General features: G+C 42.6%; 1 protein-coding gene across 6 annotated transcripts; it reads left to right on the top strand.

Moving 5' to 3' along the window:
• Positions 1–291: 291 nt before the first annotated feature.
• On the top strand, positions 292–18909 carry MEAF6 (MYST/Esa1 associated factor 6). Of its 6 annotated transcripts, none has more exons than XR_001941276.1 (9): positions 292–467; positions 3144–3259; positions 3425–3512; positions 6772–6817; positions 7026–7218; positions 15637–15666; positions 17083–17135; positions 17446–17479; positions 18452–18909. XR_001941276.1 is itself a non-coding variant. In XM_018557234.1 (8 exons), exons 1-8 carry the CDS (start codon positions 378–380, stop codon positions 18458–18460), a joined length of 606 nt encoding a protein of 201 aa, XP_018412736.1. In that variant the 5' UTR covers positions 293–377; the 3' UTR covers positions 18461–18909. The 6 variants fall into 6 exon arrangements, 2 of the variants coding, with proteins under 2 accessions (XP_018412736.1, XP_018412737.1); XR_001941277.1 differs by having other exon boundaries at positions 293–467; positions 17104–17135; XR_001941278.1 differs by lacking the exon at positions 15637–15666 and having other exon boundaries at positions 293–467.
• The last annotated feature ends 275 nt before the right edge of the window (positions 18910–19184 follow it).

Genomic DNA, 19184 nt, shown 5'->3' with positions numbered 1-19184 from the left:
GCAGTGGGCTTTACCCTATATCGAATGGTTTTCCATATGAACAACTAAAAAGAAAGAGAAGGTTGCCCATGGCAACCAATCAGTTTCTAGCTTTCATTTTCAAAGCTAAATTGAAGAGAAAAGCTGATTGGTTACTACTGGCAACTGTTCTAGTGTTGATAAATTCCCCCTTTCTTATGTTGATAACATACTCGCTTTCCAGATTCATTAGGTGAATGTGGCTGATTAGACGGGATAAATGTCCCTTGTACCGAAATCCAACCCCCTCAGCGTAGCCTCTGCCTAGCAGCCGGTGTCCGTTACACTGGGGTAGAGGAGTGGAAGTGGGCAGGTTTATATAGCACCCAGCGCCCCTCCCTCCTTCTCCACACTCCATCATGGCGATGCATAACAAGGCCACAACGCCGCAGATTCCAGATACGCGCCGGGAACTGGCTGAGCTAGTGAAGCGGAAACAAGAACTGGCGGTAAAACGACCACCCTTTCTAATAGCCTAAGCATCGCGCCTGCGGATTAATCCGGTTTCACCGGCTAAGTGACCGTGTAGATTTCGTTCGCCTTATATAACCAGCGCATCTTCCCCTCTCGCGTTACGTTCAATTTCGCAGCTGAGTTTACGTGAATTCCTGCCTCTCTACGTAGCGTGCGTAGAATGGTATCATTTGTGAAGCGTTGCGCAATTGACGTTTGTAGTAAAATTGCGTACGCTACGCTATTGGCGCACGTTCAGCCATGTCGTTGAATGGAAGTAGGGCGATGATGGTGGCGGGAAAGAGAAATACAGGGGGTGGGGAACGCTTTAGGAAAAGATGGTGCTGTAGTACGCCGTATGTTAAAATTGATTTTATATGATGAATGCTTTTGGTTTCATTGATATCTCCCTCTATGCTCCCGTGCTCCAAAGAAACCAGAAACACACCGGCTTAGCACTAAGAGCACCTGTCTTTACATAATACCTCCTGGTATGTCAGGGCAGGTTGTCACGTTATGGGAAGTTTAATAGAATAACAACCTTTAGCTGAGTACAGTATATCTAAAGCCAGAAACAAATGTTACTGTATTGTAGCTTATCAGTACCTAGCTGTGGGGGCTGCATTTGGTTTTCAGGCTAAGGCAGGGGTAGGCTACTCCAATCCTCCAGCTGTGCTATAGCTACAAATCCCGGCATGCTTCTGTCTCGGGGGTCATGCCTGTAACTGTCAGTCTTGCAATGCCTCATCGGACTTGTAGTTCCACAACAGTTGGAGGGCCACCCCTGTGCATTGTGCCCGCCTCCTCCCCTCTCTGTCTCTCCAATGAGTGATGGAGAAGGGAAGGGGGGAATCCCCGCGGGGCCTAATGACTGGCAGTAACCACTCTCTGCAGAGAGGATCGTGAGCTGAGCAATCAGCAGTTCGTGGTTATCCATTTTATAGAGGCGACTTGTGACCGCTGTAGCGTCACATGTCGGCTCTAAATATGGGTGTGAGTGTATTTAACTCTCCCCATAGTTCTCCTTTTAAAGGAGAACTATGGGGTCAGTGTTTTTCACCATAGTTCTCCTTAGGGTAACGGGAGGACGCAAACTAGCGTCCTCCCGTTACCCTAAGCTCAGTATACCGCTACAGCTCGCGGTATACTGAGACGCCGGAGCGGATCCCGACGTAGATGACGGGATCCGCCCAGCTGCGTGAGTGACAGCTGGCTCTGCCTATCTAGAGGCAGAGCCAGCTGTACCCTCCCCCGTCCGTTCTGCCAGTCAGCGCTGGAAGATCGGAGGGGGGGGAGGGGAATCCAGCCCCTCCCCCTGTCACGGCATAGAGCCGTGACAGGATCGAGAGGCGAGCGAACCCGGTATGTGTTCGCTCACCTCCCGATCTACTGAGCCGACCTGTGACAGTCTCATTGTCACAGGTCTCCTTTTAGCTGCTATAGCATGTTTTACAAGCGGACTGTCAACCCCCCTTCCCAAGAGTGCCACCCTCTCCCCCCACCAAACATGCATCCCGTCCTCCGCTGCTCTCCCAGAACAAGCATTGCGGGTCGAGCGGGGGAGTCCAGCAAACATCCATTTGCTGATCTTCCCTACATTGATTGACCCTGGAAGTGACAAGCATATTGTCACTTACGAATTCAAAGCTGTCATTCCCCAGCCACTGTGCCCTGGAAGAAGCTGATCAAGCATAATCTGACCATGATCAGCTTCCAGAGATGAATTAGGCATTTAATAGACCCTTCAATGTCTCCTTGAAGAGGACTTGTACTTAATTTTCTATCACGCAGCGAGCTGTTGCCTTGTTGTTGAGTTTTGATTCCAAGGAGTCAATACCATTGGCTTGGAACAAGTATGCATATTGACAAAGTGAAGATTACATTCAGAATTTTCTATCTGCGTACATGTTCTGGTTAATTGCCCGTATTGAAGCAAGAGGGCTGGCATGGCAGCCAGGCAACTAGTATTTGTAGAAAGAGATATCGGCAAAGGAAGCCTCCATGATTCTCTTACATAAACTCTCACTTAAAGCCAGAACTCTGGGCAAAAGTTTTTTCTTAATCTTTGCAATGGGGCTACCCCTGCACTGCAAAGGTTAACTACTCATTTTTGTTTTGTCTGGGGACTAAATGTTTTATATTTACCTGAACCTTGGAGCCGGCTGGCTTCCACAGCACTCCCTCCAGCCTCTCTTCTCCTACGCTGCAGTGATGGTATGACCCTCGGTGTTCTCATGTCCTATACACTGTGCATTGGACGTAATGGCTCAAGGTTCCTTAGACTGCCGCAGTGGAGGAAGAGCGAGGCTGGAAGGACCAGTCTAAGAGCAATCTGGCTCCGGGGATCAGGTGAATTTAACTTTATTTTAGAACCTTGACGAAAATGAGCAGTTAACCCTTGCAGTGCATGGGGTAATACAACATTTTGCCCTGTAAGTTACCATGATAAACAGAGGTGACAGAAACTGAACAAGGTTGGCTCTTGGGCTCATTCATCTCTGTTATTATGCAAAAATGTACTTCAAGGATGTGTTTCAAGAGTCCTGTGCTATGGTTATTTTCTGTTTTATTACCATTGGATCTCTGTGTCTTTTCTCATTGCATTGATTAGATGATTATTTGTGCTGACTTGGCTATTCATTCACTCATTTATTGTTATCGTTTTCTTGTAGGAGACCTTGGCAAATCTAGAACGTCAGATCTATGCTTTTGAAGGAAGTTATCTGGAAGATACCCAGATGTATGGGAACATCATCAGAGGATGGGACCGTTACTTAACAAATCAAAAGTAAGTGGCTGGTTTTTGTGTCCGTTACATACTGGTTTGTGTGTTGCTGTGGAATGTCCTCATTCATTTAATACACAGGAGAAAGTCTGGGTTTTATAACTGATCTGTACTTGTCCGTTGTACCCTGATGTCTGTTTTTTTTTTCTTTTTATTCCTTCACTTTAGGAACTCAAACAGTAAGAACGACAGAAGAAATCGAAAGTTTAAAGAAGCAGAAAGACTTTTTAGTAAATCTTCAGTAACTTCTGCAGCTGTGAGTAACTGAAACCGTGTTGACACTTTGAGTGAACAGCTATTCCTTAGTATATAAATCCCAAAGTGAATGTTCAACATTGAGGGTGCTAAGGTGAATGTCCTATAGAAACTGCCATAACTTTGCACGGTTGTCTAGAAAGATTCCCAGTATTGGTTGTTTCTTTACTTTTTATTTAGTGCACATTCAGTCTGTTGTGGTGTGTTACTACATACGCGTCAATGTATGTTTTCACAAGGCAGCCGGTTCATTTTTTTAGATAGGTTGCCAATGCATCACGATGCACGTTTTTATAGACTTGCAGCATTATGGTTAAAAGGAGAACTATGAGGAGTGAAAATCACTCATCGTCCTAGTTCGAACCGACGTGTGACAATTAAACTGTCACACGTCGGCTCAATAGATCGGGAAGTGAGCGAACACATACCGTCGCTCACTCACTTCTTGATCCTGTCCCTGCAGAGAGCCGCGACTGTCACTCACGGCTCCCTGCAGGGATTCCCTCCCCGGTCCTCCAGCGCTGCCTGGAGGAACGAACGTGGTAGGGGGCGGGTACAGCTGGCTCTAGATAGGCAGGGCCAGCTGGGTAGATCTCGACAGTAATGTCGGGATCCGTCCCGGCTGTGGCGATCTCCGTATACTGGGAGCTGTAGCTTGCAGTATGATGAGCTTTGGGTCACGGGAGGACGCTAGTTCATGTCCTCCCGTGACCCTGAGGAGAACTATGGGGAAAAACACTTACTCCATAGTTCTCCTTTTAATACAATGCACCACAAGGCACAGATTTACATCTGAGCATTAGTATGGTGGACTGCTAAAATGCAAGTGTGTTGTGCATTGGGATGCCATTTAAAATGAATAGAAGAATTAACCACTAGCACACCGGAGGTCCACTTTATCGTCCTGTCTTTATTTGACGTCAGATGAACCTGGCATCACATACAAATGCAATGTTTCTAGACTTTGTGTGGTTCCTTAATCGGGTAAAAAATAGTGTCAATAGTGCCAGCCACAGGCCATTCCAGCACCCACTGAAATATTCAAAGTGGGATTGCAGTCTGGAGTGCAATGGGACATTACATTCACATACTCATTTGAAATGAGGGCACCGTAACTCACTTTGTTTTGTACGTTACAATGCATGTTACCACAAAACAGTCTGGATTGGCCCTAAATAAATGCACAAATAAGCTGGTCCTGATCTGTTGCATAACCCCCCCCCATTCCCTGATACTTTTGAGGTTTTGAATATACAGTACTTTATTTAGCTTTGCATTTTATGGAGAGAAGAAAATAATAATTCATTGATTCAATTCAACACGTATGTGTTGAACACTCTCAAAGGAATGGCTTGGTGAGAATGGGCCCTAACTTGGTGTACTGCATTCAGAGCCTTGTTTATAGCATCGGCTTAAAATCCTCTTTTCAGTTGAGCACTGCAAAAATAGGATGAGCAGTACAAAACCATATCTTGTCCCTGCAGTTACATCCTTGAAGGTAAAAGTTTGTATATTGATTAGCCCTTTGTATGCTTCACTAGGAAGTACACTAGTGAATTACACTATATTACCAAAAGTATTAGGATGCCGGCCTTTACACGCACATGCACTTTAATGGCATCCCAGTCTTGGTCTGTAGGGTTCAGTATTGAGTTGGCTCACCCTTAGCAGCTATAACAGCTTCAACTCTTCTGGGAAGCCGTCCACAAGGTTTGGGAGTGTGTCTCTGGGAATGTTTGACCATTTTTCCAGAAGTGCATTTGTGAGGCCAGGTACTGATGTTGGACGGGAAGGCCTGGCTCACAGTCTCCGCTCTAATTCATATCAAAGGTGTTCTATCGGGTTGAAGTCAGGACTCTGCAGGCCAAGGTCAGGACTCTGTGCAGGCCAGTCAAGTTCCTCCACCCCAAACTCGCTCATTCATGTCTTTATGGACCTTGCTTTGTGCATTGGTGCGCAGTCATAATGGAACAGAAAGGGGCCATCCCCAAACTGTTCCCACAAAGTTTTGAGCATGAAATTGTCCAAAATGTCTTGGTATGCTGACATTAGAGTTCCCTGAAAAACAACCCCACACCATAATCTACCAAACTTTACACTTGGCACAATGCAGTCAGACAAGTACCGTTCTCCTGGCAGTGGCAACCACCAAACCCAGACACTTTCATCAGATTGCCAGACAGAGAAGCGTGATTCGTCACTCCAGAGAACACATCTCCACTTCTCTAGATTCCAGTGGCGGCGTGCTTTACACCACTGCATCCCACGCTTTGCATTGCACTTGGTGATGTAAGGCTTGGATGCAGCTGCTCGGCCATGGAAACCCATTCCATGAAGCTCTCTACGCACTGTTGTTGTGCCAATCTGAAGGCCACACGAAGTATGGAGGTCTGTAGCTATTGACTCTGCAGACAGTTGGCGACTTCTGCATACTATGCGCTGACCCCGCCCTATCATTTTTCGTGGCTGAGTTGCTGTTGCTTCCACTTAGTGGTATTAACTAACAGTTGACCGCGGAATATTTAGTAGCAAGGAAATTTCACAGAAACCTGAATCCAATGATTTGGAGGGGTGTCCCAATACTTTTGGTAATATAGTGTATATTTTCCATATTAAAGCGGACCTTTACACCTAAAAATCATATTCTACCAATGCATCCCTCTATGTATGATGATGATTAATAATAATAATATAGACCTGTCGGGCGTAAAATGCTGTGATTATGAAATACTTGCACTTGGAGAGCATTCACTTTCTGCTTTGAATGGGCAAAATTACTTCGGTTTGGCAAAGCAATGCACACTGGGATGGTCAACAGAGCATGGCTGGGAAATCTCATCTGTAATCTCAGGGAAAGGCATTTTCTTTCCCTGAGATGATGTGCATGGTCACATGTCCTAGTCACATGTGCCAGGAATCCAGGAAGTAAAAGGAGAGCTAGTAATCTGCCCTTAGTAAACATTGCCACTGCCAGAAGTCTGGGAAAGAAAAGAGAAATAAGGTATGCAAAGAATGCAAAGCCGGCAATTAACTAGAATGTGTTTGTATATTGTCATTACTAAACATTTCTAAAGGTGTGTTTGTTGTTTTTTTAATGATATGGGTAAAGGTCCGCTTTAAGTTATACTTTTGAAACAGAATTTTGTAGATATAACCCTTCCTTTGTTAGGATAATGTTTGTTCAATGTTTTAATAACCCTTCTCATATAGAGACTAAGGAACCATGAAATTGGTGCTAAAATGAACATTTTGCTTTTCAGGCTGTAAGTGCATTGGCTGGAGTACAAGACCAAATGATCGATAAACGTAAGTACTTTTATGCGATTTCTCAAATTATGCACACACCTTTCACACTCGATTGAAAATGTTTGATCCTTGAGTTGTAATTTTAGATTTTTAAGTTCAGCTGCAAGATATCGTAAAACTGACAGTGACTGCTTAACCTAATCTCAGTATTCTATATGGGGGGAAAAAAATAAACCTAATGTTATTTCTTCTTCTTGTCGTTTTGTAGGAGAGCCAGGCAGTGGAACAGAGAGTGACAATTCCCCAGACTTTCAGAATCAGGAGAATGAGCCTAGTCAGGATGATACAGAAGATCTAGATGGTTCCCTGTCAGGAGTCAAGCCTCAGAAAGCTGCATCTTCGGCCAACTCTGGAGGACATCACAGCAGTCACAAGAAACGCAAGAATAAAAACCGGCACAGGTTGGCTTAAGAATCATTATGTACCTTCCACCACCTTTTGCTTCTTTTGTTTGCCTTCTAGTTAATAATACTCTTAGGAGACTTTGCTGCGGGTCATGATGTAAATATGACTAATCAATGATAGAATGTTGCTTGTAATTTGGTGTGCCATCATTGTGAATATTGGTATTTACCACTAAAAATTAAAGATTCTGTTTTGGGTAGAATGACCTTCATTGTCTTGATTTCTCCTAATCTGTAAGGACGATGAGAGGTATTATTAATATTAATTATCGCATTGACCATTCCCTGCCCTTTGCTCATAAGTTAAGTCAGTCTGGATTTCAAATTGATTTACTCTTCACCCAGGCAAGAAGAAAGTTCTTCTGAAGCACATGTTGCATTTTGACTTTCTGACAATTCCAACCAAGGTTTGATAAGTAAAGCGTTTAAAAAGTTTAAGGCAATTTACCAACAACTGTTTAGATACACTAGATGGCCAAAAGTTTGTGGACACCTGGCCATCACAATATTAGCTTGTCAGACAACTATTTCATATTTCTGGAAAGTCTTTCCCCAAGATTTCGGAGCGTTTGTGGGAATTTTTGCTAATTTAGGTAAAGGTGAGGTACTAATATGGGATAAAGACCTGACTCGCACTTGCCATTCAGTTCATCCCAAATGTATTAGTTAGAGTTGTGGTTATGGTTTGGTGCAAGTAGCTTGAGTTTCTCTACACCAAACTCTTTAAACTATGGACTGATATGAATGTGCTCTATGTAAAGCGCTGCTTAAATTGTCAGCGCTATATAAATACCTGTAATAATATAAAGGGAATTATGGACCTTGCATTGTGCACAGGGTTGGGAACTTGCGACTCTATGCTGTAGCATTAACAGTACTTTTCACTGGAAACCCCTGAACAAAATATTGTGCATGAGTGTCCATATATGTTTGGCCATATAGTGTAGTTCTATATTGAGGACATTGGTAGGTTGCCTTGATCTGTTTGATAAAGTCTCTTAAAGCCACCCTCCGGGCAGAATGATAATTTATACGCCACACTGGGTGTGTAAATTATCATTATAAAGCTGGGTGTTGTGAGGAGGGCTGCTGTAAAGTAGAACAATCTAACCTTGCAGTACGCTGTCTCCTGCACAGAACGCCCAGCTTCCGGGCGCTGAAGAGAGGGAGCAGTGAGACCCGAGGTATATATTACTCAGTCGCAGGATCCAACCCTCTTCATTATCCTTCATTCACAAAATCTCTTGTATTTTTTTTAGTAAGAATACAAGATATTCTGTGATTGGAGGAGAGATGTCACATCCCCGCCCCCTCCTTCAGCTGAAAATCGCATGCATTACTTGCACCAAAACGCACTGTACTGACATAAGTGTTTTTGTTTTCTTTTAAATTTTTTCCCCATAGTTCTCCTTAGGGTAACGGGAGGACACAAACTAGCGTCCTCCCGTCTTAATTTCGGGGAAACACGGTATGTAGCCTCTGACCATGCCTTGCAGCATGTCTGTAGTCCCTGCAGTCTCTGAACATTTCCTGCTGCCAATTCCCATACATGAGGACAGCCCTGAGGCAGGAAAAACACTGACCCCATAGTTCTCCTTTAACATATGTAATTATGCGATGCTTTTATCTGCATTGTATATGGAACGGAGTACATCCTTTTTTGGTCAGATTGTTTTGAAATGCATGTTAAAGGCCAACCCCGACCAAACCATTTTATTTTGTATAGAGTGGGGAAGGGAAAAGAAGTGATGGGAAATCTCTCCAACAGGCACACACTCACATTTTTAGTAGCGTGTGGAAAAGTTTTAATCTAATGCAAAGCTTTTATTGCTGTCTGTGCCGTCATAGACCTTTAATTTGCCAGGGTGGCAGAATCCCGAGAGCTACTAATTTGAATGTTATTAAATGTTTCAGTGCCAGGAAATAAAAAAATAAAAAAATCCTAATTCTTTGTAAGGATTTTTTAACAGTTTATTGATTTTGCAGTCTTTTTTTCCATTGTAAGGGGTCTAGATCTAGCCAGTGGAGAGGAGACCCAAAATGCAGTGGTGCAGCAGCATTTCACTTCTAAGGCCTGGTTCACACCTGTACGTTTTGCAGCGCGTTCAACGCTCTGAAAAACGCTCAAACATGAAAATCCCATTGTTTTCTATGGGTATGGTTCACACCTTGCCGTATTTCAGCCCGTCTGAACGCGTTACAAAACGGCCTACGCCTGAAAAGGTACATGAGCTTCTTTGCGGCGTTTTTGACACGCGTTTCCATTGGGATACAGCCAAGTAGCCCTCAAATGCGCGTCACGAAACACGCGACGGACACGCATATTCGATGCGCCTAGGTGTGAACAGAGCCTTACAGTCATCTATTGCTGGTTGTAGTCAGCCAGCATTAGATCACTATAGCAGTAATTTATTGCTGCAGGGAGGAGCTTTGTCCTGGCCTCCATACACAGAGAAAGTGTTGTGAAGTAAATTCATGATGTCACTACACTTCTTATGTAAACAGAATGCAGAATCATTCTGTTAAAATTTGATTCTGCTGCGCACTCCTCGGTAGAAGCATTGAAAGCCCAGGAGCTGATAGCTTTGTGCTGGACCCCAGGATCCCAGACAGTCCAGTAGAGGCTCCCAGGAGCTACTGAGACTCCACCATTTTAAAATGTGCTGGGATGAATAGCCACTGCCCCTGTGCCATTTTTAATATGACGCCTGGGAATCAAGTTTGCTCTTTTAGATTTTAAAAATCACAATCCAAATGAGCCCAGCACACTAATTAAATCAGCAATATTATTGCTCTACCTTTTTTTTCCCTAATCATCTTCCAGGACAGCAACCTGAGAGATGATTGGTTCCACCTTCTACAGGAAACACAATTAGTAAAACAGTTAAAAGCCCCTCCCCTTCCCCTCGTACCTCAGTTTTAGATTGTGTTTCCTACCGTCCAGGACCACGTCACGTTTGTTCTTTTTACAGACCCAGCGGCGAACCTGGCCCTTTAATAAAACTAAAGTTAAGGGAGGCCTGCTTTTTTCCAGTCCAGCCACCCCGAACAAGGATTCTAAATGACGGAAGCAAAAAAGTGGGGGTAGTATTTCGAAGAGTCGATATGTTTTAGATCTTCTAGAAAGGGGGTATCGCCTGGAATTTTTATCCCTTCCCCCCCACAATCTTTTTTTGACTGTGGAGTCAGGTAGATCCAGTAAAGATTACCACGGACGCAAGCGCCTGGGGTTGGGGGGCTCATGCTCTAAAGCTTCAGGCACAGGGGTCCTGGTCCCAGAGGTTGGCAACATCCTCCTCCAACGTGAGAGAACTTGCTGCAGTAAGGGAAGCCTTGGTGGCCTTTCAGGCAGTGTTGCAGAATCGTCATTTCAGATATTTTCAGACAATTCAACAACAGTGGCTTATCTAAAGCATCAGGGTGGTACAAGGTCGCAGCCCCTGTTGAAAATTGCTCAGGAGATTTTTCTGTGGGCAGAGCCGAGAGTGCTTTCCATCTCGGCGGTCCACATAAGAGGGATTCACAACGTTACTGCAGATTTCCTAAGCAGGAGTCCCATACGGCAAAACGAATGGGAATTGCACCCCGAGGTATTTGCACAGATTGTCTAATTATGGGATCAGCCAGAGATAGATTTATTTGCTACCAGAGAAAACCGAAAGACTCAGGAGTTCTTCTCCTTGGGCAGGGAACAGGTCTCCAGGGGAGTGGATGCGCTGGCACAGGACTGGAACTTCAGCCTGGGTTATGCGTTCCCTCCACTGCTCCTAATTGGGCTTTTAACTGTTTTACTAATTGTGTTTCCTGTAGAAGGTGGAACCAATCATCTCTCAGGTTGCTGTCCTGGAAGATTCCTAGAAATACCGTTACCGGTAAGTCTAACGGAACATTTTTTACACTTAAAGATTTTGCTATGGTTTGGCTAACTTACCTCTTGCTAAAAGCATCCAAAATGGTGGCCTTTGTGCATGCTGAACGGAGAGAAAGGACGGGAAGTATCGTACAGTTACGACACCCCAGTCTAATAACACAAGGAGCCGCACAACAGCCACGACCCCCTAAATCCCCCCCCAGGAGTGTGCTAACCCATCAGTCTTAATTTTCCAACTTTCTGGCCTTCGTGCATAGGTGTACATGTAACCCACGTGCCCTGGTTGTATGCTTTTGTCTACTGCGCAGTTTATTTTTCAGGTATCTGGAAAAAGTTCCAATTTTAAAGGTAAGTTCACTATTCCATAACCCTAAACTAATCAGGAGACAAAGGAAATCTCACTGCTCCAATTCCTTAGCCGCCATCAGGACTCCCCAGGTGCTGGTCTAATAGGTCCGTCTCCACCTTGGAATGTATTACTATACGAACAGATCGCACTATCCAGATAATTTCAATACTTCAGACTTTATTGAAATTCACAGCAAATCTAGAATAAAAGTGTGTAAAGCAGCAAATACCAGCACCATATTAATATATTTCAATAATGTCTGAAGTGTTGGAATTCTCTGGATAGTGCGGTCTGTTCGTATACTCCTAAACTAATCAGATTTTAAAAGTCTGCATTTATGGTCACTTAATACCTGAAGGCAATTTGTGCGAGGAGTAAGGCCTGGTTCACACCTGGGCGTTTTACAGAGCGTTCCTATGCGCTGTAAAACGCTCAACATGTGAAAACCAATGATTGCCTATGGGCATGGTTCCCACCTAGTCGTTCTACAGCGCGTGGGAACGCGCTGCAAAACGTCCTACGCCCAAAGAAGTACAGGAGCTTCTTTGGGGCGTTTTGCCTTGCGTTTCCATTGGTATTCCCGCGTGTGGATCGGGGTTAACAAAGCGGTAACCCCAGGCCACACTTGGGAATACAGCGTACAGGTCTTACCTTGTCCGCGATCCCCGCTGTTTCCTCCGGCGGCTACCGACTTCCGGGTTCCGTCCCTCGCTAGCGGCCGCGTCGCAGGGGGGCAGAGCCGATGGGAAGTTTGAAAGTGAAACTTTTTTTTTTTTAAATAGAGAAAATAAAGGGGAAAAAAAAACATACCGCCAGTGAAACGCGCGTTTCACTGAATGAAAAAAACGAGCTGAAAAAATACTCTCTGGTGTGAACCCAGCCTAAAGCCTGCCCCCAAAACATTTGCCAGTTCTCAAAGCTCTGTCCTGTCTTCCTTCTGAGACCGATCAGTCCTTAGGATGAGCACCCCCTAGTGGTAGAGGATCATGCACCGTCCTCCCGAGCCGTGCAGTATGCTCTCGTCTCGCCTCGGATAAGCTCAGTGGCTGTGAAATCTGTCTGAACTTTTTGGGGCAAATTTTGCTAATTGCTCAAATGACCTACAGGTGTTGAGAGAACATAAATGCATCCTAGTTTAGGGTTTTAGACTGGTGTTTACGGTCTGCATAGGGTATTTTTAGGGTAAACTAACTCCTTTAAGGGGATTTAGTTTAGTTTCCAAGAAGAGACTATTTCCCATTCCCTCTCTATGTAGTTTTGTGATGAGGAAACCTCAATGGACAGTTATTGAGTCACAAATTTTAATTCTATGAACATGATTTGCATGCTGTACCAAGAATTTGATATAATCTTGCAGTTCTCCCTGTGTGCAACTCTGGAAACATGTTAAGATACCAGAAAGGGACCATAACCCAAAGATGTTAGGTTCATCTACAGGGAAATAAGTTAAAATATGACATGGTTTTTCTACACCTCTACCATGCTGTGGTCATTCAATGTCCATAGATGTCAGCCTTTGGGCATAAAGCCAGCTGACTGGTCTCTTCTTCCATGGCTACCTTTTGTATGGAAAGCTTCAGGGCAGCAATCAATGAACTGCACATGTTTCTTTTTGTTTGATTACTTTTTCTATAATGTGTGTGTGGGTGTTTTTTGTAGTTGGCTCTTTTTAGCCCTCATTCACACTAGAAAAGGCCGGCACGTACAGCTCCGTGCTTCGTGCACAGCCGTATGGGGCAGTTCCCGGGAAGGACAGGTGCTACGTGTGATTGTACGCAGCAGCTTGTCCTTCTCTATGGGACTATGTGGCCGTATGCTCCCCTCAAGTGCGGGTGCGTGTTTCCTGGCTCAGACACAGACAGGATGCATCCTCTCAGCGTAAGAGTACGCTCACCCGCACGGGCCTGCAGGGCCGGTGAGCGTACGGCCGCGTAGTCCCATAGAGAAGGACGGGGGCTGCGTACTAATCACACGCAGCACCTGTCCTTCCCGGGAGCTGCCCGATACGGCCCCGTATATGCAGCACTGAGCTGTACGTGCCGGCCTTTTCTAGTGTGAATGAGGGCTAAAAGTGACGCTAAGCTCTGGAATTAAATCTTAAAAATACATCCAAGTACTATATTAAGAAAAATATATCTTATCTATCACTCAGCTGTAGATCCTCAAATCATCTCTGAATTTATGCTGACATTGTCTTTTCTTCTGGAGGGTGGCTACTTTTGTTCTCCATGGTCCCTGTGTGTGTTGTAAAGTAGTACAAATTAGTAAAATAAACGTATGATTGTAGTCCATCATAGGAGTGAGCTTGGAACGGTGACTACTTTACAACACACACAGGGACCATGGGGAACAAACGTAGCCACCCTCCAGAAGGAAGGGCAGTGTCGGCACCAATTCAGAGATGATTTGAGGATCTACAGCTGAGTGATACACAAATACTGTACGGTATTATTCATAGTTAAGGTACTTGAATAAATTTTTGTCTGAATTTAGGGATGCACAGATACTTTTCGAGTACCAGTACAGATACTTGGCATTTTCATGAGAACTACCAGGGTTGCAGCGGTTGCAGCTGGGACCTGGCTCTGGCACTTCACCACTGTCCTCTAATCATTAGTCTGTATTGTTTTACAAAAACTGTCACATGACCATAAACAAAAATGTATCAGTACTCGTACTTGAAAGTACTCGGCAAGTACCAGTACTCGTACTCGCAAAACTGGTATCTGTGCATCCCTTTATTTATATTTATAAAAACAAAATCATACATTAAAACAGAGATGTACAAATCCCAGGAGCTCCGTGTGCTCCTTACAAATGACAGCTGCCTCCTAACTTTTGAATTTTTCTCTAGTCTAGTCTTGGAGCTCAAAAGTATCGGTACATGTACTTGTACCGAGTACTGTACTTGGTATCTGTGCAACCCTAGTCTGAATGCATTCCCAGTTTAAACAGTATCAAGTAGGATCAAGGAGGAGCAGTGTCAAACCTAGGCATGCAACATGCAGATTTTCTCATTTTAGTAAACCCTAGCAGCCAGTTATATTTAATCTTGTTATCACTTTAAAACAGGTAAAAAAAAAAAAAAAAGATAATTTGGGGGTTTCTTGATTTTTTTATTTTTTTTTTTGTGTGCCGAAAGTCTAACAGCCTTTTAAAGTGGAATCTATTTTTGAGGGGCACGTTAGAAAGATCTTCCATTTCTTGGTTCGTTTTGGGCTTTTTAAAAAAAAATGTTTTACTCAAACTCTGTGTTCTCAGCTGAAGTGGATTCTTTTTTATATTTATTGAATAAACCACTAGAGGGCACAAACCACTCTCCCTCTTTTACATATTGTACAGAGAATTAAGTAGTGTCACCAGAAGCTGGGATGTATAATCGGAAAGTAAACTAAAATGTGTGCTAATGCCTGAGGGCTCATTCATAGCAGCAGCCACTGGTGTGTGCTGTAAAGTTAACCGTGCCAGTGCATTGTAAATGACGCGTTACCCTATTTATTTTTTTTCAAACTGTATTGAATTGTCACAAAATTACATTTCATTTATGTTTATTCACTGCAGCACGTTGTAATGTCGGTGTAGTGCGTGGCAACATGCTGCGGTTAAAAAAAAAAAAAAAAAAAGAAAATTTTTTTTTTTTCCCAAGCACACAGCACTATAGTGCAGTGGTTTAAGCTGAACTAATGGGACAGAAGATCATTTTCTGTGTCTGCACGTTGGGACTGTGTTTGGGGCAAGGCTGACCAACACAGCCCATTGTGTGAATGGGGCCCCAGATGGTAGATTGGTTTAGCCACTAATATTTATTATCCATGCATACAAACTTTTGATTAACAAAATCCAGGTTTACTCAAAGCCATTATGCTTAAAACACATGCTGCCAGACTAAACTAGAGAGCTTCTTTATAAGTACACCTGGTAGATTGCTGTCATAAGGAGTCCCGATATGAAATAATTATCATTCAAAATGTCGTTTCAGCAAAAAAGTGTCTTCAATTATTTGTATTGTTTCTTTTTTGTATTCTGTACATTCCAACCTGCATTGTACTCTTCTAATCCAGCGCATTTGTCCTTGACTTTTTTTTTTTCCCCTTCCAGATTTAGCTCGTTGCTGTTTTTTCTGCTAATCACACAATTACACTAATTAGTGCATTAATTCCTATTGCTTTCTTTTCTCTTTTAATGCTTCCCCCAGTCCATCTGGCATGTATGATTATGACTTCGAGTAAGTGTGATCCTTTGGTCTGTACAACAGCTTCTGTTCACTTCTGCCAATGAAAATGATGTGTATATGTATATATTTCTGCATGCAGAATTCTAACAATTAAAATGAATTTTGTTCTAGCTAATGCAAGTGGCTTTAAAGGTGTATTCAATGTTTTTTGTGCTGCCGCTATTATTTTTTTCCCTCCCATGTTTCTTTTCTTTTCATTCTGTGATAGAGCCATTTTATTTAATGTTGAGCAATAGGACCATTTTAATGTGATTCATCATCAATGTGTGTCTCTAGTTTAAAAATTAGTTTTTATTGCTAGTTTATATTTGACATATGTCCATCTAGATGGAAAAATTTTTGCTCTTTACCTATGCACTCTGTGCTTCCTGATCCTCCTGCCATGCAAACAACCATTCTTTCAAACAGCTTTTGATTGACCCAGCAGATCAAAGCATCCTACAACAAGCAGATTTTATGGTTTCAATAAAAAAAACAACTGGGTGGTTAAGTTATGCTGATCCATTATTGGTAGCTTTTGTAATTGAAACTGATTGGAATTGCCATCTTTATGGTCAGAATTTTTACATTGGCTCATACTGAATGACATTGATACTGTGGATAAAGGTGCCTACTGACACTAGAGGGTGTTCACACAAGCTGGCTTGTCCCAAACAGTCCACATTGTTCATTGAGAACATTCTGCTCAGTCAAGCATGTATGTTTAGCCTTTCATACGGGAGCCGGTTTTACATATCGCTTGGCACTAGCTTATCAGGATACATCAGATACGGAAGAGAAAAGTGAAAGCATCAGCATTTTATTGACGGTGTTGAGAAACTGCAATGCTGATCCTATGCTTGTAATCATTTAGGTCGGTTTATATCAGAAGTTCCAACATCACTGGTTGTATATTTGTTCTGGCTTTGTGACTCAAGTACTGACACTATGGCCTTTAAAGTACCCCTAGGCATTAGTGTCCCACAATACAGTTCCAGGATTTTTGCTGGTGTGATGTGAACACACATTAGTTCTGGGTTAGAGGTGACCCCAGTGTGTAATCTAAGCCCACCTCCCAGGTTTTTTTTTCGCTTTGCTACTACCAAGGAAAGCAGCCACATAGCAGATCATACTTTGTAAGATATGATTATTCCTTTTGGTTAATAAAAGCTCCAATGTCTAGGTACTTTTAAGTCAAGTTTTAATTGCAAGCAGTTGTCAAATATAATTTGCTAAATTTTAAGGTAGGCCAAATATTGTTTCTGTTCTTTTTATCAAAGATTATTTTTTTTTCTAATTATTGTGGGACACTGTCACAAAAAAGTAACTTATAATAGATATCTTTCTTTTTTCTTTCTAAATGTCAGTATGGCTTACTTTTAAAATCTAATTTTGATAATTGTTGAAGACCGTCTACTTTGTTTTCAGTCTCTCTATCTCCCGTTCCAGCACCGAGTGATGCCTGCGGCCTATGCTCATGTGTAAGTGCCACCACAGGGTTTGCTGTAGTATTCTGCATACGTAAAGTACAATCGTGAGCTTATACTGATTAACGTTAAAGTTAAGTTTTTGTGACTGTCCCTCTTTATAATTGCAGTCATTTTTACTCCTTAACCATTGAATTTATGTTATATGTACGGTATGTCGCGTACATAACTAGAATCTGCCTAAAACTCTATATATTAACTTAGTATACTTTATTGCCTCTTTAGGGAAAAGACATTCCTGGTTTTTGTATTCTCCTGCATCTTGCATGTGTTTTTTATAGATTTGTTTTTTCTTTTTATTAAGGATTGACCTCAAACTGAACAAAAAGCCCAGATCAGTAAGTATTTTAAAATGTTGACTTAATTGATCAGAATGGGTTGTGTTTTGTTTTAAACAGATCACTTCCACTTTCCAATTCTACTTAATTTTCTGCCTAAATGTTTTCTACCCAGTGAGCTTGGAGCGATGGCTACTTTCAAACGCATGCAGGGACCATGGGGAAACAAAAGTGGCCACCCTCCAGAACAGGTGTAGAGAACCTCGGCTCTCCAGCTGTGCCCAAACTACAAATCTCATAAGGCATTGCAAGCCACAGGCATGACTCCCAGAGGCGGAAGCATGATGGGATTTGTAGTTTCAGCACAGCTGGAGAGCCAAGGTTGCCTACCCCTGCTCTAGAAGGAAGGACAGTACCAGCACCAATTCAGAGATTATTTGAGGCTCTACAGCTGAGTGATATACAAATAAGATACATTTTTGATAATAGTTAAGGTACTTGAATGCATTTTTAAGATTTAAGTTATGAGTTTAGTGTCACTTTAAATAGGTGGGAGGCAGCAACTAGTTCAGTATTTATCAACATTTTTTCAGTCACGACAATCTTTAAAAGTATGAAAAATCTCAGTCTAAAATGTGAGAAACATAAATGTTAAAAAAAAAAGGCTTGTGGTCCTTGCAAAACTCATAGCAGCATCCATACACCCTGGATGGGAAAGGCTGAACTAGTTAATGTTGACTGTCTGTGCATTAGTCAGTTGACAGAGCGCTGTTAGGCTTTTGCCTTTAAAAACATTGCCCTTCTGTTTGGACCTCTAGTAGACTAAAACAAAACTAAAATGTAACATATTTTAAAAAGAAAAAACACATTTGAGCTGCCCATGTCATATCTTGGTCTCAAAGGCTTTAACTGTGTAGATTTTTATGCTCTGCATTTGTGGTATTCCCTTGTGGTGGTGGGGGGAGGGGGGTAGCTTCTTGGGTTGATACAACATTTTTTTTATTTCAATTGTTTGTTTGTTTTCCTCTTAAGGATTATTAGTTTTGGTTACCTCTTCAAGCAAGACTTTCAAGAGAACAAACTTCCAGACCAAGGATTTTCACTGTTATTTCAACTAAGACAACAGCATGTGTTCCTACATTTAGCAATTGTCATGGTTTTTAATGGATACAGGCAAAGTTATAGTATGTGTAAACAGATGCTTTCTATGTGCCCTTGTTGCTTTTTGTTTCAAGCTCTGTTCACAGCTATGTGAATGAAAATCTGCTAATGCTACTTGTGGCTTTCTTTGAACCAACAGTCTGGTATTTTGCTTCAGAGTTGAATAGAAGCAGATGGGGCATGTCCTACTTCACCCCTTTTGGACACTGCACAGTGGCAATCCCTTCTAAGCCAGATTAATGCTAGGTTTTGCATTGTTTGATTTTCATTCACCTGCCTGTTAAGGTAATACCTAATGAAAGTGCCAGTTTACACATACCTTTACTCTAATGTACGGGATTATTATATTTATTGAGATTTTTAAAAAATGTTATATTATTTTGGGGCTTTAAAGAGAATGTCAGGGAACTGCTCCAAGGTATGAAGTGCTGGCGCCTACCTCCAAAAGCCTGAAGTTATGGCCTAATGGCAGGCTCCCTGAGAGGAGGCAAAGCTTTGGCACTTCGTGACAGTACTGAAGCTTTTGCCGTATGTCTACTGGCCAGTGAGGAGGTCCATCATAGTGATGGGCCAATAGGAATGTGTTGAGCTTTGCCTTTCGGAA

Source organism: Nanorana parkeri, unplaced genomic scaffold, assembly GCF_000935625.1.
Source record: "Nanorana parkeri isolate BGI_ZX_2015 unplaced genomic scaffold, ASM93562v1 scaffold275, whole genome shotgun sequence".
NCBI classification, from domain to species: domain Eukaryota; kingdom Metazoa; phylum Chordata; class Amphibia; order Anura; family Dicroglossidae; genus Nanorana; species Nanorana parkeri.
This window is presented reverse-complemented; position numbering and strand designations above follow the sequence as displayed.

Bases quoted from the DNA above. Each gene is read 5' to 3' on its own strand.
- MEAF6 (XM_018557234.1), top strand. From the start codon at position 378: ATGGCGATGCATAACAAGGCCACAACGCCGCAGATTCCAGATACGCGC. The intron at 3,513-6,771 runs GTGAGTAACTGA...TTTGCTTTTCAG, and splicing joins CTTCAGTAACTTCTGCAGCT to GCTGTAAGTGCATTGGCTGG. The intron at 6,818-7,025 runs GTAAGTACTTTT...GTCGTTTTGTAG, and splicing joins AGACCAAATGATCGATAAAC to GAGAGCCAGGCAGTGGAACA.